The 20529-nt window shown below is 38.3% G+C and overlaps 1 protein-coding gene across 1 annotated transcript in view; it reads right to left on the bottom strand.

Moving 5' to 3' along the window:
* The window catches only part of F5 (coagulation factor V), an 80732-nt gene that overhangs the window by 22865 nt on the left and 37338 nt on the right, over positions 1 to 20529 (bottom strand). The window contains exons 7-13 of the mRNA XM_082354564.1: positions 19770 to 19935; positions 10431 to 10611; positions 8813 to 8912; positions 8167 to 8378; positions 6690 to 6840; positions 4080 to 4292; positions 346 to 2872 (exon numbers count right to left, since the gene is read on the bottom strand). Of these exons, the coding sequence (XP_082210690.1) occupies positions 346 to 2872; positions 4080 to 4292; positions 6690 to 6840; positions 8167 to 8378; positions 8813 to 8912; positions 10431 to 10611; positions 19770 to 19935 (3550 nt within the window). The remainder of the gene's footprint in view (positions 1 to 345; positions 2873 to 4079; positions 4293 to 6689; positions 6841 to 8166; positions 8379 to 8812; positions 8913 to 10430; positions 10612 to 19769; positions 19936 to 20529) is intronic.

Here is a 20529-nt window from a genome sequence, read left to right as displayed (position 1 = left end):
TATAGCTATGGATAGGTTGGGCTCTGCATTGGAGCAAGAAGACGGGGTAGGAACATGTGTGATGAGAAAAGAAGAGAGAGGAGGGGGCTAATTTAACTACAAAATATTATAGACTTCTTAGAGTGATTGCTCTTATATTGTCCAGATGTCACCTAAAGTAGAGAAGCTAATCTTGGAATTGACAAAGGAAACAGTATAGACCAAGTTGCAATAGGGGAACTAAATGATACTTAACTAAGTTACACTTAGTATAATTTGCCCAGAATCATCTCCTTAGACTGCTGTAATTACTTTTTTTAGCAGTAGTGGAAAAGTGAGAATATAAAAGGAGAGAACTGGCCAAACCTTTGTGCAAATTTTGAATAATCCCAGGATAGTTCTTCAGCAGCAATGTAATAATTTTTTCTGTTTCCATTGTTGCTGCGAAGGTACCATGCTGCAATGTTGTCAGGATTTCTGGAGGAGTTGATGTCTGTCCTAAGATCAGTTTGGTAAGGGTCATCATAGGCCACAAAATCAAATTCACTATACTCTTCTTCACTGCTCTCTTCCTTCTGCCTTGGAATAATTTCAATGTAATCTCCATCATCTCTACTGAGGCCTACTATGACCAGTGGATTAAATTCTCTTGGTATAGAAGTGTTATTTAGTGGAGAGTGTGGTGGAGGAGATGGCATCTGACCAAGATCTGCATAAGGGAAAGTGTGACCAAATTCTGGGAGAGGCAATGACTGACTAGATTCAGAAGTGTGGGATGTCTGATCGAGATCTAGAGGAGGTGATGTCTGCCTGAGATCAAGAGGAAGGGATGTCTGACTGATGTCTGGAGAGAGAGTTGCCTGGTTGAGGTCTGGGGAAAGTGGCATCTGACTGAGGTTTGGGGGAAGAGTCGTCTGGCCAAGGTCTGGAGAAAGGGTTGTCTGGCTGATGTCTGGAGAGAGAGCCTGGCTGAGGTCTGGGGAAAGCGTTGTCTGGCTGAGGTCTGGAGAGAGCATCTGCTGGCCAGGGTCTGGAGAAAGGGTTGTCTGGCTGAGGTCTGGAGGGAGAGTCTCCTGGCCAAGGTCTGGGGAAAGGGCCATCTGGCTGAGGTCTGGAGAGGAAGTCTCCTGGCTATGGTCTGGGGAAAGTGTTGTCTGGCTGAGGTCTGGAGAGAGAGTCTGGCTGAGGTCTGGGGAAAGTGTTGTCTGGCTGAGGTCTGGAGAGAGAGTCTGGCTGAGGTCTGGGGAAAGTGTTGTCTGGCTGAGGTCTGGAGAGAGAGTCTCCTGGCCAGGGTCTGGAGAAAGGGTTGTCTGGCTGAGATCTGGATAGAGGGATGGCTGACTGAGGTCTAGAGAGGTGGTTGTCTGCCAGACTTCAAGTTCCAAGGAAGGGAACGTTTGACTAACATCAGTAGGGAAGGCCTTGTTTCTTAGGTCATAGTCGGGTGTCTGGCTGGGCTCTGGAGGAGGAGATCTGTGACTGGGGACTGTACTGGAGTGCGTTGGATCAGAGTCTTGAATAGGGAATGTTTGATAGTGTTCCTCTGGGCTCACTGTCTGATAAAGATCTGGAGGGGAACTTGTTTGACTGGTGTCATTTGGGGGGTTTTGATCACCATCAGGAAGTGAGGCTATGAGGCTAAGGTTCATAGAGGGGAATGTCTGATTGAGGTCTGCGGGAAGAGATGTTTCATTGGATGTATGGAGTAACAATGAATGATTATGTCTCCCGTCTGAAAATGAGATGTTGGCCTCTACTCTCAGTGGGTGAAAACTCCTTGGAGATAGAGGAACATGGTGTGCAGGCTTCTCTTCCTTTTTCTTTCTTCGTGTCCTAATTAAAAAAAGGCCTTTCTTCAATCTACTATTTCCTCCATCTTGTCTTCCTTGTAGAGGTTTACGTCTAGTTACAAAAAATGTTGGGTGGCCACTCTGCTTTCCATGCTTGTTTTTAAAAGGGATGTTTTCTCCCCAAGTCCTTGAGTCATTCTGGGGGCTGTTTGGCAGCTTATTAACAGCATTGTCTTCATAAGCATCTTGGATTATTTCATAACTGCCTTTCTCAGAAACCAAATGCCATTCCCCATTCAGAATCTTAGATGGATCCTTTTGTTGTAAGAGTAACAGATCACTGGGAAGGTTCTCCCAGGGCCCTATTCTGGAAGAAGAAGAGTTGCCTTGGCTTAAATGTCTACCAGTTTTATGTGCTGGGAATTCCATCTGGGAGAACCTATGCTTTGTTGCTCGGCCTCTTCCTGCCTTGAATCTTTTACGTTTAGCATGTTCTTGATTTCTGAATTCTTCTGTACCAAATGCAAGCAGGCTTATCCCTGTGACATCTGAGTGTAGAGGATCTTCTATAGGATCTTCAGAATAAGGGCTGGAATGCTTTGCTGTGGGAGGGTTGAGAACTGAGTTCTTATCCAAGCTGGTGTGTTCCAGCGGGGGACCAGCTGTGGTGGCTTCTGGGTGAGGAAGAATTTTCAGAGGTTGTGCAAAGTTATTGGCAATAAGCCTGCTAATGTTACCTGGGGAAGAAGAATTTGAACCAACAGTTCTGTTGGTACTTGGAGGAATGAATTCAGAGTTGTTCTCCAGAGCCAGGGCAGTAAGATTGAACTCATCTTTCTCCTGAGTCGATGATGAATTTCTGAATGACCTGATTCCTAATGATAAAGCCAGTGTGTTCTGGTAATCATAGTCAGCATCATTATTTTTATCTTTGATTTCTGAAGAATCACGCATTTTCCTTGTAGTTAGGGATGTAGATCCTAAAGGTTCGTATGTAATCTCATATGAGTCATCATCATCCCGGATACACTTGACATCCCTGAATCTCAGCCACAGTTTTTTGCTTCTTGGATTGGAATTCATGGTAGTTAACATCCAAGTTCCTACAAAATAGAGACAGAGAGAACAGAGAGCTCTGAGTACAGCAAAAGATATAAAAACCCTATGGTCCATTGTGGCAGATCATTTCCAGTGAACTTTCATCGGGGATACTGTGGTCTGTGGACCACAACTGATCTGTGAACTGTTGGTTACTGTTCCACAGTGACATAAGGAAAGAAATCGAGAGGAAAGTGTATAGGAAACCTTTTAGCAATTTGACATTTCTATGACATCCAATCATGTGATCAGCATACTTATCTCATTTAACAGAATATAGACCCAACATATTGGTCAGTGAAAATTAGGGAGAAAAAAACTTGCAGCACAGATAGTTTGAGAGTCACTATTTTAGAATATATTTTTAAAGGGATGAGTCAAGAATGAAATGGACTTAGAATATCATAAGCATCTTGTAAGTTGCACATTTTGTTAGAGAGCTGGAGTTAGGGGGAAGATGATGATGTTTACCCCCACAAATAAGAGACATATAGATATTTCTAAGTAATAAATAATTCAGGTGGGCCTAGGGCAGTTTTGAGTTTCTTTGAAATGGTATGATTTGCTGGCACACTGAAGATTTCCTGAAAAGTCTTCAATAGTTACCACATGTTGATTGTCTACTGAGTCCTAGGCACTTGGCACATATAACAATTAATGGTCAAAGCAACTCTGTAAGGTGTTATTATTCTGTTTTTCAGATGAGTAAACTGAGGCTCAGTGAGGTGGAGTAATTTGTCCAAGGCTACACAGATATCAAGTGGCAAAGCAGGATTTGAACCCAGGTCTGATGAATTCCAAAGCCCATGTGCTTTCCATGGCACTGCTGTCTCTGAAGCCAGCCTCTAAGGCACTATATCGGGTGATCACTAACCCTAGGGTGGGATGGCTGTCTTATAAAGCTGAAAAAGGCATTTTGATAAAAGAAATGCTCTTTTGTGTCTGAATGCTCACGCTTTCTCCTCAGAGTCATGCCTTATCTTTTTACTGTTGTAGCTTTACTTCTCACTTAGCCCAGAGAAGGATAAATGGAATGCACATTAAAGGACTGGCCCCATTTAAGTAATTAATTCCCGAAACAGAAATCATGAGTAGTACTGAAAAGAAAGCCCGCAAGGGATCAGAGAGAGAAGCCCAGGAACCATGGTAGTCTGGAGAGCTGCAGCAGACTGGGTAGATCAGAGAGTCCCCTTTAAGAGTCCAAGCTCTTACCAACATTATCCATTGTGACAGTCACAGATTCCCCACACATGGGGAAGAGGGTCAAGGTGTCCTCGTGTTTCTTTCCATAGATGAATGAGTGCCCAGTGAAGTGAATGGTCAAAATGTCATTCTGGGTTCCCATACTGCAGAAGTGCCACTGGACGGTGTCATCAAAGCAGAATCCTAGTGTGGGTATGCTCTCAGGCACATAGCCATTGATAGCTGAAAGAGTGAAATTTGTTGAAACATCAGGCCTATGCCAACAAAAGGGAATGTGTCTAATTATACTTACGGTAAATATCCCATTGGTAATTTGGTTGCATCTGAGCAGTGATTATCTGAGATAAGCTTTACCAAATCTAAAGTGTAACTGGAAGATCAAACTCAGACTTTTCAAATGAGAGCTTATTCTCCTAAGTTAGCCAAGGGAGAAATGTCAGGATAAAGACAAAGCCTTTCACATTGATTTATTTATTCATTTTATTTATTCATTTGTTAAGTGTATATTAAATATTTTGTACTCTAGGTTCTGCTTTTAAAGATATTCCAAAGGTAACTTAGAATTTTGTCTAGAGTAATTTTACCTGGAGAAAAAGCATAATATAAGAAATACAGATTCTTGACGCATTAGTTATTTTTTTCTTTTTCTTTTTTTTTTTTAAACATCTTTATTGGAGTATAATTGCTTTACAATGGTGTGTTAGTTTCTGCTTTATAACAAAGTAAATCAGTTATACATATACATATGTCTCCATATCTCTTCCCTCTTGCGTCTCCCTCCCTCCCACCCTCCCTATCCCACCCCTCTAGGTGGTCACAAAGCACCGAGCTGATCTCCCTGTGCTATGCGGCTGCTTCCCACTAGCTATCTATTTTACGTTTGGTAGTGTATATATGTCCATGCCACTCTCTCACTTTGTCCCAGCTTACCCTTCCCCCTCCCCGTATCCTCGACACATTAGTTATTGAATGCAAAGTAATGTCCCTAAAAATGAAGCCTATTTAGCACATTTTGCAATTTTAATTGCTCTGTCTTAGCATTTATATAATCTCTAGTTTGCACTCAACTATCAAGTTCAGACATTTTCATTCTCTTTCCAAGGGATACAGTTTTTAGTCAGTATCATTGTCTACTTATATACTAAGCATGATAATAATATCACAGATATGATTTCTATAAGGGCAGGGTCCATGTCTGCCTAGGTTACCACTATAGTCCTAATCTTAGTACAATGCCTGGAACTAGGGAGAACTTAAATATTTTATCGAATAGCTGACATAATGTGTTTTTAGTTTGTGCCTCATTCAGGAAGCTTTTCCAAATGGTCTATAGCTGCACTAATTTGGGAGCCACTAGCTACCAGTGACTACTGGGCACTCGAAATATGGGTAATCTGGATTGAGATGTGCTGTGACTATAAAATACACACTGGATTTCAAAGATTTAGTAAGAAAGTAAATCTCATTAATTTTAATATTGATTATATGTTGAAATGATAATATTTATGATATATTAAATTAAACATTATTAAATAAATTTCATATATTTCTCTTTAATTTTTAATATGCCTATTAGAAAACTTTAAATTATATTTGTGGCTCATATATAATTTCTAACGGACAGCGAGTGCTAGTCTAGAGCTATGACAGATTCATTGCCAAAATGAAATTAAGTACAGAAAGCTGAGGCTAACTCCCTGTTTCAAATTATTTTCCTGGCACCTGCCAGTTCTGAGAATCCCCAGTTGTTAGTTGTCTGAAGTTATATGAACAGACCATGGAGAAACCATCCTCGTACCTGTGGTTACTTATCAGAGAAAGTGATAATAGTGACTCTCAACTCTGAGGAAGGGGACGATGACCATTGTGGAGAAGTTTGCTTCCAGCTGGCTCAGTGAAATCTCTCCCTGACTTCCCATACCATTGGCTTTGGGCACTGACTTTAAAAACTGTAGCAAAAGCCTGAACCTTGGCTCAGGGAATTCTTTCTGTTCTGAACTTCTTACTGTGTACTTAAAACTTCTTTATGGATTGACTTTCCAAGACTCTTGTCTCCCATATGCATTTTGCCTTAGTTTGATTTGACAATCCAATTTTGGATTATTTACCCTGTTTCTGCCCTGGCAGAAATAAGAAATAGACAGGACAAAAAAGTAACTAAAGGAATAAGCATTGTTACATTTATGCTAAAGAGGACTACTTAATATTTCTGCCCTGGCCATAAAGAGTATTCACCTTGCACCCAGTCTAAAATCCCCAGATACCTCTGACCAAGGCCTCTTCCCTCACCATCCATCCCTCACCCTGTTCTTACCTGCTCAGAGCAAGTGCACATGCACATGTGTGCGTGCATGCACACACACACACACACACACACACACACACACACATACACATTTGGAGCAGGAGACCAAGAAGACTTATAAGGATAACAAGCTTTTTACCTCATGCTGTAAAAAGATTTCTATAATATCACCCAGTAATTTCATCACCAAATCCCTAGACTGGAAGTGAGGGTAAGAGGTGAGTGGATTCTAATCCATGTCTCTTCCTCTAGGAAAGTCACACTTCAACCACAGGAGTGAAAAACTGATGGACAAAAAGAGTGCTCCGACTTACTGCTCATGATGTTTGACTCATAAAACTTGGGGTCATCACGTTTCACCTTCTCAGGATTTTCACAAAACTTGTAGATGTTGTCCTCAATGTACCAGCTCTTGTTCTCATCAAACACAGCAAACATAGCTTGCTGCTCAATGTCTGCTGCCCTCTGGAGGGTAAAAGTGCTGTGTTCAGTGATTGACGTCCTAGCAGATTGATTAACTACAACACTGAGTTCTCAGAAACCAAAGGGGTACAGGTCTTGGGTCCAATGAAGCCATAAATTCAGACATCTGTGAGAGCCCATTGTGTACAAAGCCCTTGTTAGAGCCAAAGGTAGCATGTCAAGGCAAACAGAGCAGATCAGAAAATTCAGAGACTAAAATATCCTAATAGAAAAATCCCATTTCAACGTTAGCAACTGTAATTCTGTTTATCTCTGTTATCACCTTTCAACTCGAATGATTGATTGGATGTGCTCCAAATAGTTGCAAAGGATAAAAAAGAAGGGTGCAGTAGGAAAGTTTTATATCTCTCCCTACCTGTTTCCTTTCCCAGCTCAATAAATTAGGGTCTTCCAAATGTCTCTTTCTGCTTTTTCTAGGCATATATTTATTTTATATGCCTTGGGATGAGACTTCTTTGATTATAGCTTAGCCTAATTGGGAATTTTAAGTTAATGATATGAGGCTTTTATTCTTCAATGAAGATAAGCTCAGAAGATCCATATCTTTGTTCACATTCTTCTGTATAAATTGGTCTTGCTAGAGATAGACCATTGTCTGGGTTCAACTTCATGAGAAGCTATGTCTGCAAGCTATGTCTGCCTGTATCTCCTTTCTCTCCCTATTGCAGGTCTCTAAAAATAACAAGGACTGGTACAGAGCTTTACACTTTTACCAGATGGTATCTCATTGAGCCGTGAGACAACCCTATAAAATTTTTAGGAGGGGGTAATACCCTTTTTTTTTTTTAATTTTATTTATTTGTTTATTTATTTATTTATTTGGTTGTGTCGGGTCTTAGTTGCAGCAGGCGGGCTCCTTAGTTGCAGCTCGTGGGCTTCTTAGTTGTGGCATGCAAACTCTTAGTTGCAGCATGCATGTGGGACCTAGTTCCCTGACCAGGGATCAAACCCTGGGCCCCCTGCATTGGGAGCGCGAGTCTTAACCACTGCACCACCAGGTAATACGCTTTTGATGAAAGGAAGAAATTAAGAGAAACTAGCACGGACAGATCTGGAATTTGAAACAAACAAACAAAATACAGTATCACACTGTAGACTTGCCTTCTCCAGTGAAAGTCCATATGGAAATAGACAAGACAAAAAAGTAGCTAAAGGAATAAGCATTGTTACATTCACACTAAAGAGGACTACTTAATATTTTCTGGTTCTCTAGAAGCAAAAGCCCCATTATTTAACAAGGAGAACTAATCTGTTCCAGTCAGAAGAAATTCCTGGAATTTCTGAAAGGTTACTTCAAGGACAAAATACCTGTATGCCTCGCTTATCCAAGGATCTGCTCTTACAAATTAGAAGTAGCCCTATCAGCCCAGAGGCAATGTCCCTTGTGATGTCCACATTACTGTAGTATGGTCTTGTTAAGCACTGAGCGTCGTTTTCCGTGGGTTCATCCGACTCTAGGATGTTCCACTTATAAGTATAGGTTTCCCCTGGTTGAACTGCTTTGATCATGGTGTTACTGCCTGAAAGAAAATATAGTCAAAATTGTTTTCGATTTTCAAAATTATTTCATGGAAATAAATTAAATAAACAAATAAGTAAATAAGAAATGAATGAATAATTTAAAATAATTGAGCTCTTGTTAGAATCAATGTTGGGAAAGGAATATTATTTTTATATTAAGTTCCACTTGATAGAACTCTGGATAGCATGTAGCTATTACATATTCGTCCACTAGAGGCCACTTATGGCACTAACAAAGGACACCATATTTTTTAATCATTAGGATAAACAAAATCCCTGAAGTGAGCAGTGTTTGGTTGTGACTTTGAGGATACCCCTATATGTGTACTACCTGACTGTGTAAGTTATACTACTGGGCAAGGAGGACAGTAGAAAATTACGGCAACCTCTCAGAAGTCAATAGTTTCATTCAGTAGAAGTGAAAGGTTCAAACCTGAGGTGGAGGAAGAGTTGACTTCATCTTCATAAGGAGAGAAGGTCACACCATGAGGGTAAATGCTGTAGCTGCGGCTGGCCATATTTTTGAACATGATCTACAAAATTAACTCAAATTCATTATTTCAGGATTTAAGGTCAATCATGAGAACAGAGGATGCTAGCTTTGCATATTTACTTGTGGGATAGTGTGTGTGTGTTTATGTCAGTGCAAACTAATGCTGTTTATCTGAGTGGCAACCTCTCCCCATCACCTGACAGATGCGTTTGAGAGAGTTCCACTCACATAGTAAGGTGGAAAATGGAAAGAGAAGTCTAACCTTAGAAGTGACATTTTCCTCACAGTATATCACTCTCTCCAAGTTGGTCGCCATCCCCTGTCCCCTCTCCTTTCAGCTTGGACCACATCTGCCTTTGAATCTGCTCCTTCTCTTCTCTTAGACCATGATCACCTTCTCCAGCCTGCCAGATCCCCCAGAACCCTGTCATCAAGTCATCTCCTTGATGGGGCACAGAAAATAGCCAGATCCTGAATTGCCAATGAGGCATATTTCCACTTTCTAAGAGTACCTAAAAGGGATCAGAAATGAGGGAAGGAAAAGAGAACAGAGAAAGGCTGCTTTCTGTCCTTTTGTTATTTTTTAAATGAACAGAATTGGCCTTGTCTGTAGATATCCTCTTGGTTCATTCCCATGAAGAGGTGAAGGGAGGAGCTTTATGCACACAAGAGTCCTACTTAGCCTGCTGAATCTTCAGAAGAGAATTTTAATCTTATCTTCTACTTGCTTGCCAAAGCATCTGGATCATCCTTAATCTGCAGATTATCTGCATTCTAGAATCTTGCCAAAGATTGCAACTTTCAATTCTCTGCAGTCTAGTTCTTATCAGAAGGTAAGGTGATGATGTGACACAGCATTTAAGGAAAACTGTCTGAAGAACACTCAGTGTTCTTGAAACATATCAAAATTTACCTGCATCAGAGACCAATCATCAGAGAACTACATACCTAGACCACATTGATGAATTGTTTTCATTCAGTTGGGTTATGTTCTCAGCTATAATGAGAAACATTATTTTAAAAAGCTTTGTAACTTTTAAATTTATAAATTTATTGTACCAGTAGGAAGTTATCAAGGATTCCATCTACTACATCACACAGCACCCTCTTTTTTAAGGATCCATGGGAGAAATTCCTCTTAAGTCTCAGTAGCAGGGGAAACGGTGCTTCTTTTATGACTGCTGTGACTCCTGCCCTGACCTAGTTCCCTTTTTACTTCGGCTGCTAGAAAGCTTAGGACAAAATTTGTTGACAACATTATAGGAGCATATGGTATGTGTTTCATCATACTTATCTTACCCTTGGCTTTATTTTCTTTGTCCCCATATTATCCTTCACCCCAATTACATTGGCTCCTTGTTTTATTCCTTTATAATTTGATAAACTGTCTCAGATTGTTTGTATTATGAGATAGGCTACAATAAGCACAAATACTACATAAAAATTAAAGCTGCATTTTAATTAAAACTTATATGGACACATTAAAAAAATAACCAGTACTTATAATCTTGTTTTCACTATTTAATTTCTTCCATGGTTCTATATTTCTGTTACTTACTTTAAGTGTGTCTCTGACCTGGGCTCTGATAATAGGGCCCAAGATCCCCCCATCTTCTTTGCTATTGGGATCCTCCAGGCGTTTGGTGAAGGATGCATCTTGGTACTGTTTGTAGACAACCTTCTTATAATGTTTTCCAATTTGGTTTGAGAAATTATCCAAATGCAGAGATCTGTACTTTCTTAAAGTGAAATAAAATTTAAAAGATTAAATCATTTTCTCAAGTAGAGACCCCAGTATGACAGGGAAACCCTTATGCTTAGAAGTTCTGCTATTGAATTAGCTAAAATGCTAGTTTCCTTAAGGAAAACAAACAAAGAAACCTTAATGTGGTTTGCAAAGTCCTGATACCTTCTCTCTAGTTGGAAAACTGGAAACCTCTGATCTGTCTCCTCCACCACTGATAAAGTCTTAATCATGGTTAGAACCAGCTGCTTAGATCTTCCTGTCACTATGGTTTCTAGAGTAGGCCTTCGCTATCTCTGAAAGGTCTACCTGGATGAAAGGATAAGATACAGTATGAATTTTTCTTAAGTATTTCTTATCACTTAACTTATGATATCCTTATTGGCTGTCCAGGTATTTCTCAATCTCTAAAAGCACAATCCCACTCTAGGAAGCTTCTGCTGTCTTTATTAAACATAAGTTCTGTGCTGTTGGGCGATCTCTTCTACCATCCACCCAGTCCTGGTGCCATCTGAAAACCAACTGCCTTCACCCATCTTCTGTAGCTACTGCAATAAATGATTTAGGGGAAGCAACATGAACCACTTTCCCCCTTAGTCCTTTTTATAGCCTTAGTTTGCAAAAGCAGAGTTCCATGGTAGAGTTTATCCATTTTATGTGTTTATTTTACACAATAAAAATCACTGACTGCTGCTAGAGAGTTCTGGATTCTTATCTCAACCCCACTTCCCTAACCCTTCCTGCATTTTCTAAATATTCACTTGTATTAATTTCATGTGTATAATTCCAGAGCATCTTTATGCAAATATGACTTGCAAATATAAATATTCTTATCCTTTCACTCCTTTAACAAAAGGCAGCTATTTATATATTCCATACTATACCTTGAAGTTTTTTTGCATTTTTCCAGCTGTATTGAGGTATAATTGACAAATGTATGTATTTAAGGTGTACAACATAATAATTTATATATGAATATATGAGACTACCACAGTCAAGCTAATTACCACTTCCATCACCTCACCTAGTTACTAATATTTTTAAATTTTGAGAACACTTAAGATCTACTGTCTTAACAAATTTCAAGTGTACAATACAGTGTTATTAACTATAGTGTTACTAACTATAGTTAATATACTGCACTGTTTGTTAGGTCTCCAGAACTTATTTATTTTGAAACTGAAGATTTGTATACTTTGATCAACATCTCTGCATTCCCCTCACCTCCCAGCCCCTGGCAACCACCATTATACTTTCTGCTTCTACGAGTTCGACTTTTTTAGAGTCCACATATAAGTGAGATCATGCAATATTTGTAACTCTGTGTCTGGAATATTTCACTTAGCCTAATGTCCTGCAGGTTTATCCATGTTGTTACAAATGGCAGGATTTCCTTCTTTTTTAAGGCTGAATGATATTCCATTGTATATATAAACCGTATTTCTAAAAATTCATTTATCCATTGATAGACACTCAGGTTGTTTCCATATGTAGGCTATCATGGATAACACTGCAATGAACATGGGAGTGCAAATATCTCTTTGATATACTGATTTCATTTCCTTTGGATATATACCCAGAAGTGGTAGTTCTATTTTTAATTTTTTGAGGAAGCTCCTTACTGTTTTCCATAAAGGCTGCACCAATTTACATTCTCACCAACAGTGTACAAGGATTCCATTTTCTCCACACCCTCATCAACAGTTGTTACCTCTTCTTCATCCTAGTTATCCTCATAGGTATGAGGTGATATCTCATCATGGATATGATTTGCATTTCGCTCATGATTAGTGATGCTGAACACCTTTTCATATGCCTACTGGCCATTTGTATGTTTTCTTTTTTTTTACCACAGTTGACAATTTTAATTTTTTAATTTTTAAAATTTATTTATTTATTTATTGGCTGTATTGGGTCTTCATTGCTGTGTACGGGCTTTCCCTAGCTGTGGCAAGTGGGGGCTACTCTTTTGTTGCGGTGCACGGGCTTCTCATTTCAGTGGCTTCTCTTGTTGCAGAGCACGGGCTCTAGATGCGCAGGCTCAGTAGTTGTGGTGCACAGGCTCAGTTGCTCCGTGGCATGTGGGATCTTCCCGGACCAGGGATCGAACCCGTGTCTCCTGCATTGGCAGGCAGATTCTTAACCACTGCACCACCAGGGAAGTCCCTGTATGTTTTCTTTAGAAAGATGTCAGTTTAGATCCTTTGCCCATTTTTTAAATCAGGCTATTTTTGTTTGTTTTGCCTTTGAGTTACATGAGTTCCTTTTATATTTTGTATATTAACCTCTTATCAGATATATGGTTTGCAAATATTTTCTCCCATTCTGTAGGTTATATTTTTATTTTGTTGATTGTTTCTTTTGCTGTGCAGAAGTTTTTCAGCTTGATGTAGCCCCACTTGTTTATTTTTGCTTTTGGTACTTATGCTTTTGGTGTCATACCCCAAAAAATCATTGCCAAGACCAATGTCAAAGAGATTTTCTGTTATGTTTTCTTCTAGTGGTTTTATGGTTTCAGGTATTACATTTAAGTTTTTAATTTATTTTGAGTTAATTTTTGTCTATGCTGTAAGTTAAGGGTATAATTTTATTTTTTGCATATGGATATCCAGTTTTTCCACCATCATTTATTGAAGAGACTGTCCTTTCTTCATTGTGTATTCTTAGTGCCCTTGTCAAAGATTAGTTGACCATATATGCATGGGTTTATTTCTGGGCCCTTACTTCTGTTCATTTGCTATATGTATCTGTTTTTATGCCATTATTATACTGTTCAATTACTATAGCTTTGTAATATAGTTTGAAATCAGGACGTATGATGCCTCAAGCTTTGCTCTTCTTGCTCACGATTGCTTGGGATATTCAGGGTCTTCTGTGGTTTCATCTGAATTTTAGAATTGTTTTTTTTTTTCTATTTCTTTGAAAAATGTTATTGGAATTTAATAGGGATTGCCTTGAATCTGTAGATCCCTTTGTGTAATGTGGGCATTTTAACAAAGTTAATTCTTCTAATCCATAAACACGGGACATCTTTGTATTTGATTGTATCTTCTTCAATTTCTTTCATTGTTGTCTTATAGTTTTCAGTGTGTAGCTCTTTCACTACCTTGGTTAAATTTCCTAAGTATTTTATTCTTTTAAAAAAATTCTATTGTAAATGGAAGTATTTTCTTAATTTCCGTTTGGATTGTTCATTGTTAGTGTATATAAATTCAACTGATTTTCATTATGTTCATTTTGTTTTGTTTGTTCATTATGAGTTATTTTCATAAATGGGTGTTGAATTTTGTCAAAAGCTTTTTCTGCGTCTATTGAAATGATCATATGGTTTTTATCCTTCAATTTGTTAATATGTGTATCACATTGATTGATTTGCGTATATTGAAGAATCCTTGCATCCCTGGGATAAATCCCACTTGATCGTGGTGTATGATCCTTTTAATGTGTTGTTGGATTCTGTTTGCTAGTATTTTGTTGAGGATTTCTGCATCTATATTCTTCAGTGATATTGGTCTATAATTTTCTTTTTTTGTAGTATCTTTGTCTGGTTTTGGTATCAGGGTGATGGTGGCCTCATAGAATGAGTTTGGGAGTGTTCCTTCCTCTGAAATTTTTTGAAAGAGTTTGAGAAGGATGGGTGTTAGCTCTTCTCTAAATGTTTGATAGAATACACCTGTGAAGCCATCTGGTTCTGGATGAAGAGTTTTAATCACAGTTTCAATTTCATTACTTGTGATTGGTCTGTTCATATTTTCTATTTCTTCCTGGTTCAGTCTTGGAAGGTTACACCTTTCTAAGAATTTGTCCATTTCTTCCAGGTTGTCCATTTTATTGGCATAGAGTTGCTCGTAGTAGTCTCATATGATGCTTTGTATTTCTGTGGTGTCCTTTTAACTTCTTTTTTATTTCTAATTTTATTGATTTGAGTCCTCTCCCTCTTTTTCTTGATGGATCTGGCTAAATGTTTATCAACTTTATCTTCTCAAAGAACCAGCTTTTAGTTTTATTGATCTTTGCTATTGTTTTCTTTGTTTCTATTTCATTTATTTCTGCTCAGATATTTATGATTTCTTTCCTTCTACTAACTTTGGGTTTTGTTTTTCCTTCTTTCTCTAGTTCCTTTAGGTGTAAGGTTAGATTGTTTGAGATTTTTCTTGTTTCTTGAGGCAGGACTGTATTGCTATAAACTTCCCTCTTAGAACTGCTTTTGCTGCATCCCATAGGTTTTGGATCATCATGTTTTCATTGTCATTTGTCTCTAGGTATTTTTTGATTTCCTCTTTGATTTCTTCAGTGATCTCTTGGCTATTTAGTAACATTTGTTTGGCCTCCATGTGTTTGTGTTTTTTATGTTTTTTTCCCTGTAATTTATTTCTAATCTCATAGCATTGTGGTCAGAAAAGATACTTGATATGATTTGAATTTTCTTAAATTTACCAAGGCTTGATTTGTGACCCAAGATGTGATCTATCCTGGAGAATGTTCCGTGTGCACTTGAGAAGAAAGTGTAATCTGCTGTTTTCGGATGGAATGTCCTATAAATACCAATTAAATCTATCTGGTCTGTTGTGTCATTTAAAGGTCATGTTTCTTTATTAATCTTCTGTCTGGATGATCTGTCCATTGGTGTAAGTGAGGTGTTAAAGTCCCCCACTGTTATTGTGTTACTGTCAGTTTCCTCTTTTATAGCTATTAGCATTTGCCTTATGTATTGAGGTGCTCCTATGTTGGGTGCATATATATTTATAATTGTTATATCTTCTTCTTGGATTGATCCCATGATCATTATGTAGTATCCTTCCTTGCCTCTTGTAACATTCTTTATTTTAAAGTCTATTTTTTCTGATATGAGTATTGCTACTCCAGGTTTCTTCTGATCTCCATTTGCATGGAATATCTTTTTCCATTCCCTCACTTTCAGTCTGTATGTGTCCCTAGGTCTGAAGTGGGTCTCTTTTAGACAGCATATATATGGGTCTTGTTTTTGTATCCATTCAGCGAGCCTGTGTCTTTTGGTTAGAGCATTTAATCCATTCACATTTAAGGTAATTATTGATATGTATGTTCCTATGACCATTTTCTTAATTGCTTTGGGTTTGTTTTTGTAGGTCTTTTTCTTTTCTTCTGTTTCCCACTTAGAGAAGTTCCTTTAGCATTTGTTGTAGAGCTGGTTTGGTTGTGCTGAATTCTCTTAGCTTTTCCTTGTCTGTAAAGCTTTTGATTTCTCCATCGAATCTGAATGAGATCCTTGCTGGGTAGAGTAATCTTGGTTGTAGGTTCTTCCCTTTCATCACTTTAAATATATCATCCCACTCCCTTCTGGCTTGTAGAGTTTCTGTTGAGAAATCAGCTGTTAACCTTATGGGAGTTCCCTTGTATGTTATTTGTCATTTTTCCCTTGTTGCTTTCAATAATTTTTCTTTGTCTTTAATTTTTGTCAGTTTGAATACTGTGTGTCTCGGCACGTTTCTCCTTGCGTTTATCCTGTATGGGACTCTCTGCGCTTCCTGGACTTGGGTGGCTATTTCCTTTCCCATGTTAGGGAAGTTTTCGACTATAATCTCTTCAAATATTTTCTCTGGTCCTTTCTCTCTCTCTTCTCCTTCTGGTACCCCTATAATGCGAATGTTGTTATGTTTAATGTTGACCCAGAGGTCTCTTAGGCTGTCTTCATTTCTTTTCATTCTTTTTTCTGTATTCTGTTCTGCAGCAGTGAATTCCACCATTCTGTCTTCCAGGTCACTTATCCATTCTTCTGCCTCAGTTATTCTACTAACGATTCCTTCTAGTGTATTTTTCATTTCAGTTGTTGTATTGTTCATCTCTGTTTGTTTGTTCTTTAATTCTTCTAGGTGTGTGTTCTTTAATCTTTCTAGGTCTTTGTTAAACACTTCTTGCACCTTCTCGATCTTTGCCTCCATTCTTTTTCCGAGGTCCTGCATCATCTTCACTATCATTATTCTGAATTCTTTTTCTGGAAAGTTGCCTATCTCCACTTCATTTAGTTGTTTTTCTGGGGTTTTATCTTGTTCCTTCATTTGGTACGTAGTCCTCTGCCTTTTCATTTTGTCTATCTTTCTGTGAATGTGGTTTTTGTTCCACAGGCTGCAGGATTGTAGTTCTTCTTGCTTCTGCTGTCTGCTCTCAGGTGCATGAGGCTCTCTTTCTTCTGTTTTAAATGTAGGCATTTATTACTATAGACTTCCCTCTTACAACCACTTTTCTATATTCTATATATTTTAGTATGTTGTATTTCTGTTTTCATTTGTCTCAAGATATATTTTGATTTCCTATTTGATTTCTTCCTTGATCCATTGGTTGTTCAGGAGACTAGTATTTAATCCACATATTTGTGAATTTTTCAGTTTTCTTCTGTTACTGATTTGTAGTTTCATACCATTATGGTGAGAAAAGATACTTGATATTATTTTAATATTCTTAATTTGTTAAAACTTGTTTTGTGGACTAATATGTTATGAAGAATCCTAGAGAATATTCCAGGTGCACTTGAGAAGAATATGTATTCTGCTGTTGTTTGATGGAATGTTCTTTATTTGGATGGAATGTTCTTTATATGTCTGTTAGGTACACTTGTTCTACAGTGTTATTCAATTCCACTGCTTCCTTATTGATTTTATGTCTGGATAATTTATCCATTGAATAAAGTGTGGTATTAAAGTCCCCTACTATTATTGTATTGCTGTCTATTTTTCCCTGTAGTTCCGTTAATATTTGCTTCATATATTTAGGTGCTCTAATCTTGGGTGCATATATATTTATAATTGTTATAGTCTCTTGATTAATTGACCACTCTATCATTATATAGTGACCTTGTCTTTTTTATCCCTTCCCTTTTTTTTATGACTTTTTATTTTATGTTGGAGTATAGCTGATTAACAATATTGCGATAGCTTCAGGTGCACAGCAAATTGACTCAGCCATACATATACATGTATCCATTAATCTGCAGGTGTCCTTAAAGCTGAAGTGATAAGTCTGCTATTGAAGCTCTCTTTTGAATATTTTCAGTTCTGTTATTGCATTCTTCAGCTCCAGGATTTGTTTGGTTATTTTTTTATGGTTTCTATGTATTTATTAAATTTCTTATTTTGTTCATTTATTGTTTTCCTGATTTCATTTGATTACCTATCTGTGTTATCTTGTACCTCATTGAGCTTCTCTAAGATGATTATTTTTAATTCTTTGTCAGGCAATTTGTAGATCTCTATTTCTTTCACACTGGTTACTGGAGCTTTATTAGTTTCCTTTGGTGGTGTCATATTGCCTGATTCTTTGTGATTTGTGTAGCTTTGTTTTGGTGTTTGTGCATTTGATGGAGCAAACACCCCTTTCCAATCTTTACAGACAGGTTTTGGCAGGTAAAAACCTCTTGTCAGGTCTGCAGCCTGATGGAATTGCCTCTGGGATCACAGTTGAGTGAGGTTGGGACCAGGTCATGTGGTTGCTGCTGGGCCTGCAGCAGCATCTGTGGTTGGAAGACGTTTTACCAGGGGCTCAGGTGGGCATAGACCCTGTCTGGTCCCTGGGAAAATGGAACTGCCTTCAGGACCTTGGTCAGTAGAGCTGGCACTGGGATAACACTCTACTTCAAGGTCCACAATTGGGTTTGCAAATGGTAGGCCTGTTACCAAGTGTGTAGATGGGTGTGGCTCTCATCTGGCCCTTTGGAGGGCTCCCAGTGGGTCCCTGAGTGGGCAGAACTGCTCCTGAACTGCAGTTTTGAGGTCTGGAACTAGGTAACAGGGCCATTTCAAGATCTGTAGTGGGACCAAGGTCTGCAGGCCAGCCACCAGGGCCATGAGTGGATGTGACTCCCATCAGGTCCCTGGGCAGGCAAGACTACTCCTGGATCATGGCTGAGAGAAGGATGGAATTAGTTACAGGGCTGCTTCAAGTTCCACAGTCAAACAGAGGTCTGCAGGTCAGCCTCCAGGGTCATGGACAGGCGTGACTCCTCCTGGGTTTCTTATCAAATGGTGCTGGTGGCAGGACCAAGGTTAAGTGGGGCTGTAGCTGAGTCCATAAGGGGAGGAGGCTATTTCCAGGTTTGTAACTGAATTACAGTTAGTGAACCAACCATCTGAGCATGGACTTGCCTTCTCAAAACAGTCCTCCTTGGTCTTGACTTCCACCGGGATTTTGCAAGTTCCTACTTTGATCCCAAAGCTCTCACAAAGCCACTTCTGTTTGTGGATGGCTGCCAAATTATCATTGCTGTGGGGGAATACAAGTGGGGGAATCTGCTATTCTACCTTCTTGCTCCCTTGACTTTTTAATTTAAAAATAACTCTTGGAGAACTTTTTATATTAGTATAGAGAGAGTTTTTGCATCCTCTTTAAAACAGATGCATAGTATTCCATTGTATGATGTACCATAACTTATTAATTTCCTATTGATGGACATTATGGGTTGTTTCCAATATTTTGCTGCAACAGTGCAGCACTGAACATCCTGTACACATACCATTTCACCTGTATACAAGTATATAGTAAATTCCCAGAGTGAGATTGCTGGATCAAAAAATATATGCATTTATACTTTTATACACATTGCCAAATTATCCTCTAGAATGGCTTTTCCAATTCGCTCTTCCACCAGCAATACATGATAGAGCTTGTTTCTCGCAGCCTTGCCAATACATTATGTCATCTAAACCTTTGAGTCTGATAGGTGAAAAATAGTATTTGAGAGAAGTTTGATTTACGTATTTCTCTTACTGTGAGTGAGCTTGAGTATTTTTCAAGTGTTTAAGAGCTATGTGCATTTCCAGTTTTCTTAATCCCACTCTCCCATTTCCTAATTTACAAAATAAGTAAAAGCTGTTTCTAACTTGTAGAGTTAAAGCAAAGCTCTTAGAAAGGTTTAACACAGTGCTTGGCAATAGGAAGCATTCAAGAAGTGGTAGCTGCTATTATTATTGCTGTTGTTACTACTACTACTATTATTATTTTTCTGAGTTCTCTTGAGGAGTCTGGAGTAATTTCAGATTGTTTTGGAAAAGAAAACCTGAATGAAATCCAATACATGCATTACCATGAAAGCTGTCAACTCATGACATTTCACCCCATGCATCTAGGACCCTATGGAAAATGTCTTGAATCTGCATAGTAGTAAGAACCCCTCAAACTCACTTGTCCATGTTTGCTGGTATTATAGGTGCATAGTCCCAAATGACTTCCTCTGCAGCAATGAAGTATTCCCATCTCTTAATGTGCCGCCTCTGGTCTCGAGTTAGTTTCTTAGGATTCCTGGTTTTCTTTGCACAGTTTTTAATGTCTATGTAAACCTGCATCCCAGCTGAGTTAGGACATAAAGACAATGAAAGAATCTGAGAGAAGAAATTAAGGCTGATAAAATGTACATCTTTTAAATAAATTTGTGGAAGTTTTCAATAATAACAGTGAAAGTAATGCTCATGCAACTTTTGAACATTTTGGTTTGAAGCTCTTTTAATACAGGGCAGAAGGAGCAAGAATAAAAAAGCGAGGGAAAGAGAGGATGGGTTAGAGGAAAAACTTGGAAAGCTATCCTTTGTTTCTTACCGGGGAGGAAAATTTCTTGAAATTTCCAGATCCTTAAAACCTAATGACTTAGGTCATGTCGATTTCTCATATTTCCTATAACCTCTTCCTTTTATTTGTAAAATGAAGATATTACTAGTGTGTACTGTATGAAATTGTTCTTAAAAATTAAATAAGATAATACAAAAAGCACTTAACCTCAATAATGTTAGTTTTGCTGTTGTTTCATTAGTATTTGGGGCTCTATCTTCCAGGGATATTGTGACAATTTCATTACTTCAAATATAATTTTGACTGCTTAGTGTGAACAAAAAATGAAATGATCCCATAAAGTATCTCTTTTTTATATTTCTTGCTTTTATACACATTA

This window comes from Balaenoptera borealis, assembly GCF_965194805.1.
Source record: "Balaenoptera borealis genome assembly, chromosome: 1".
In the NCBI taxonomy this organism is placed as follows: domain Eukaryota; kingdom Metazoa; phylum Chordata; class Mammalia; order Artiodactyla; family Balaenopteridae; genus Balaenoptera; species Balaenoptera borealis.
This window is presented reverse-complemented; position numbering and strand designations above follow the sequence as displayed.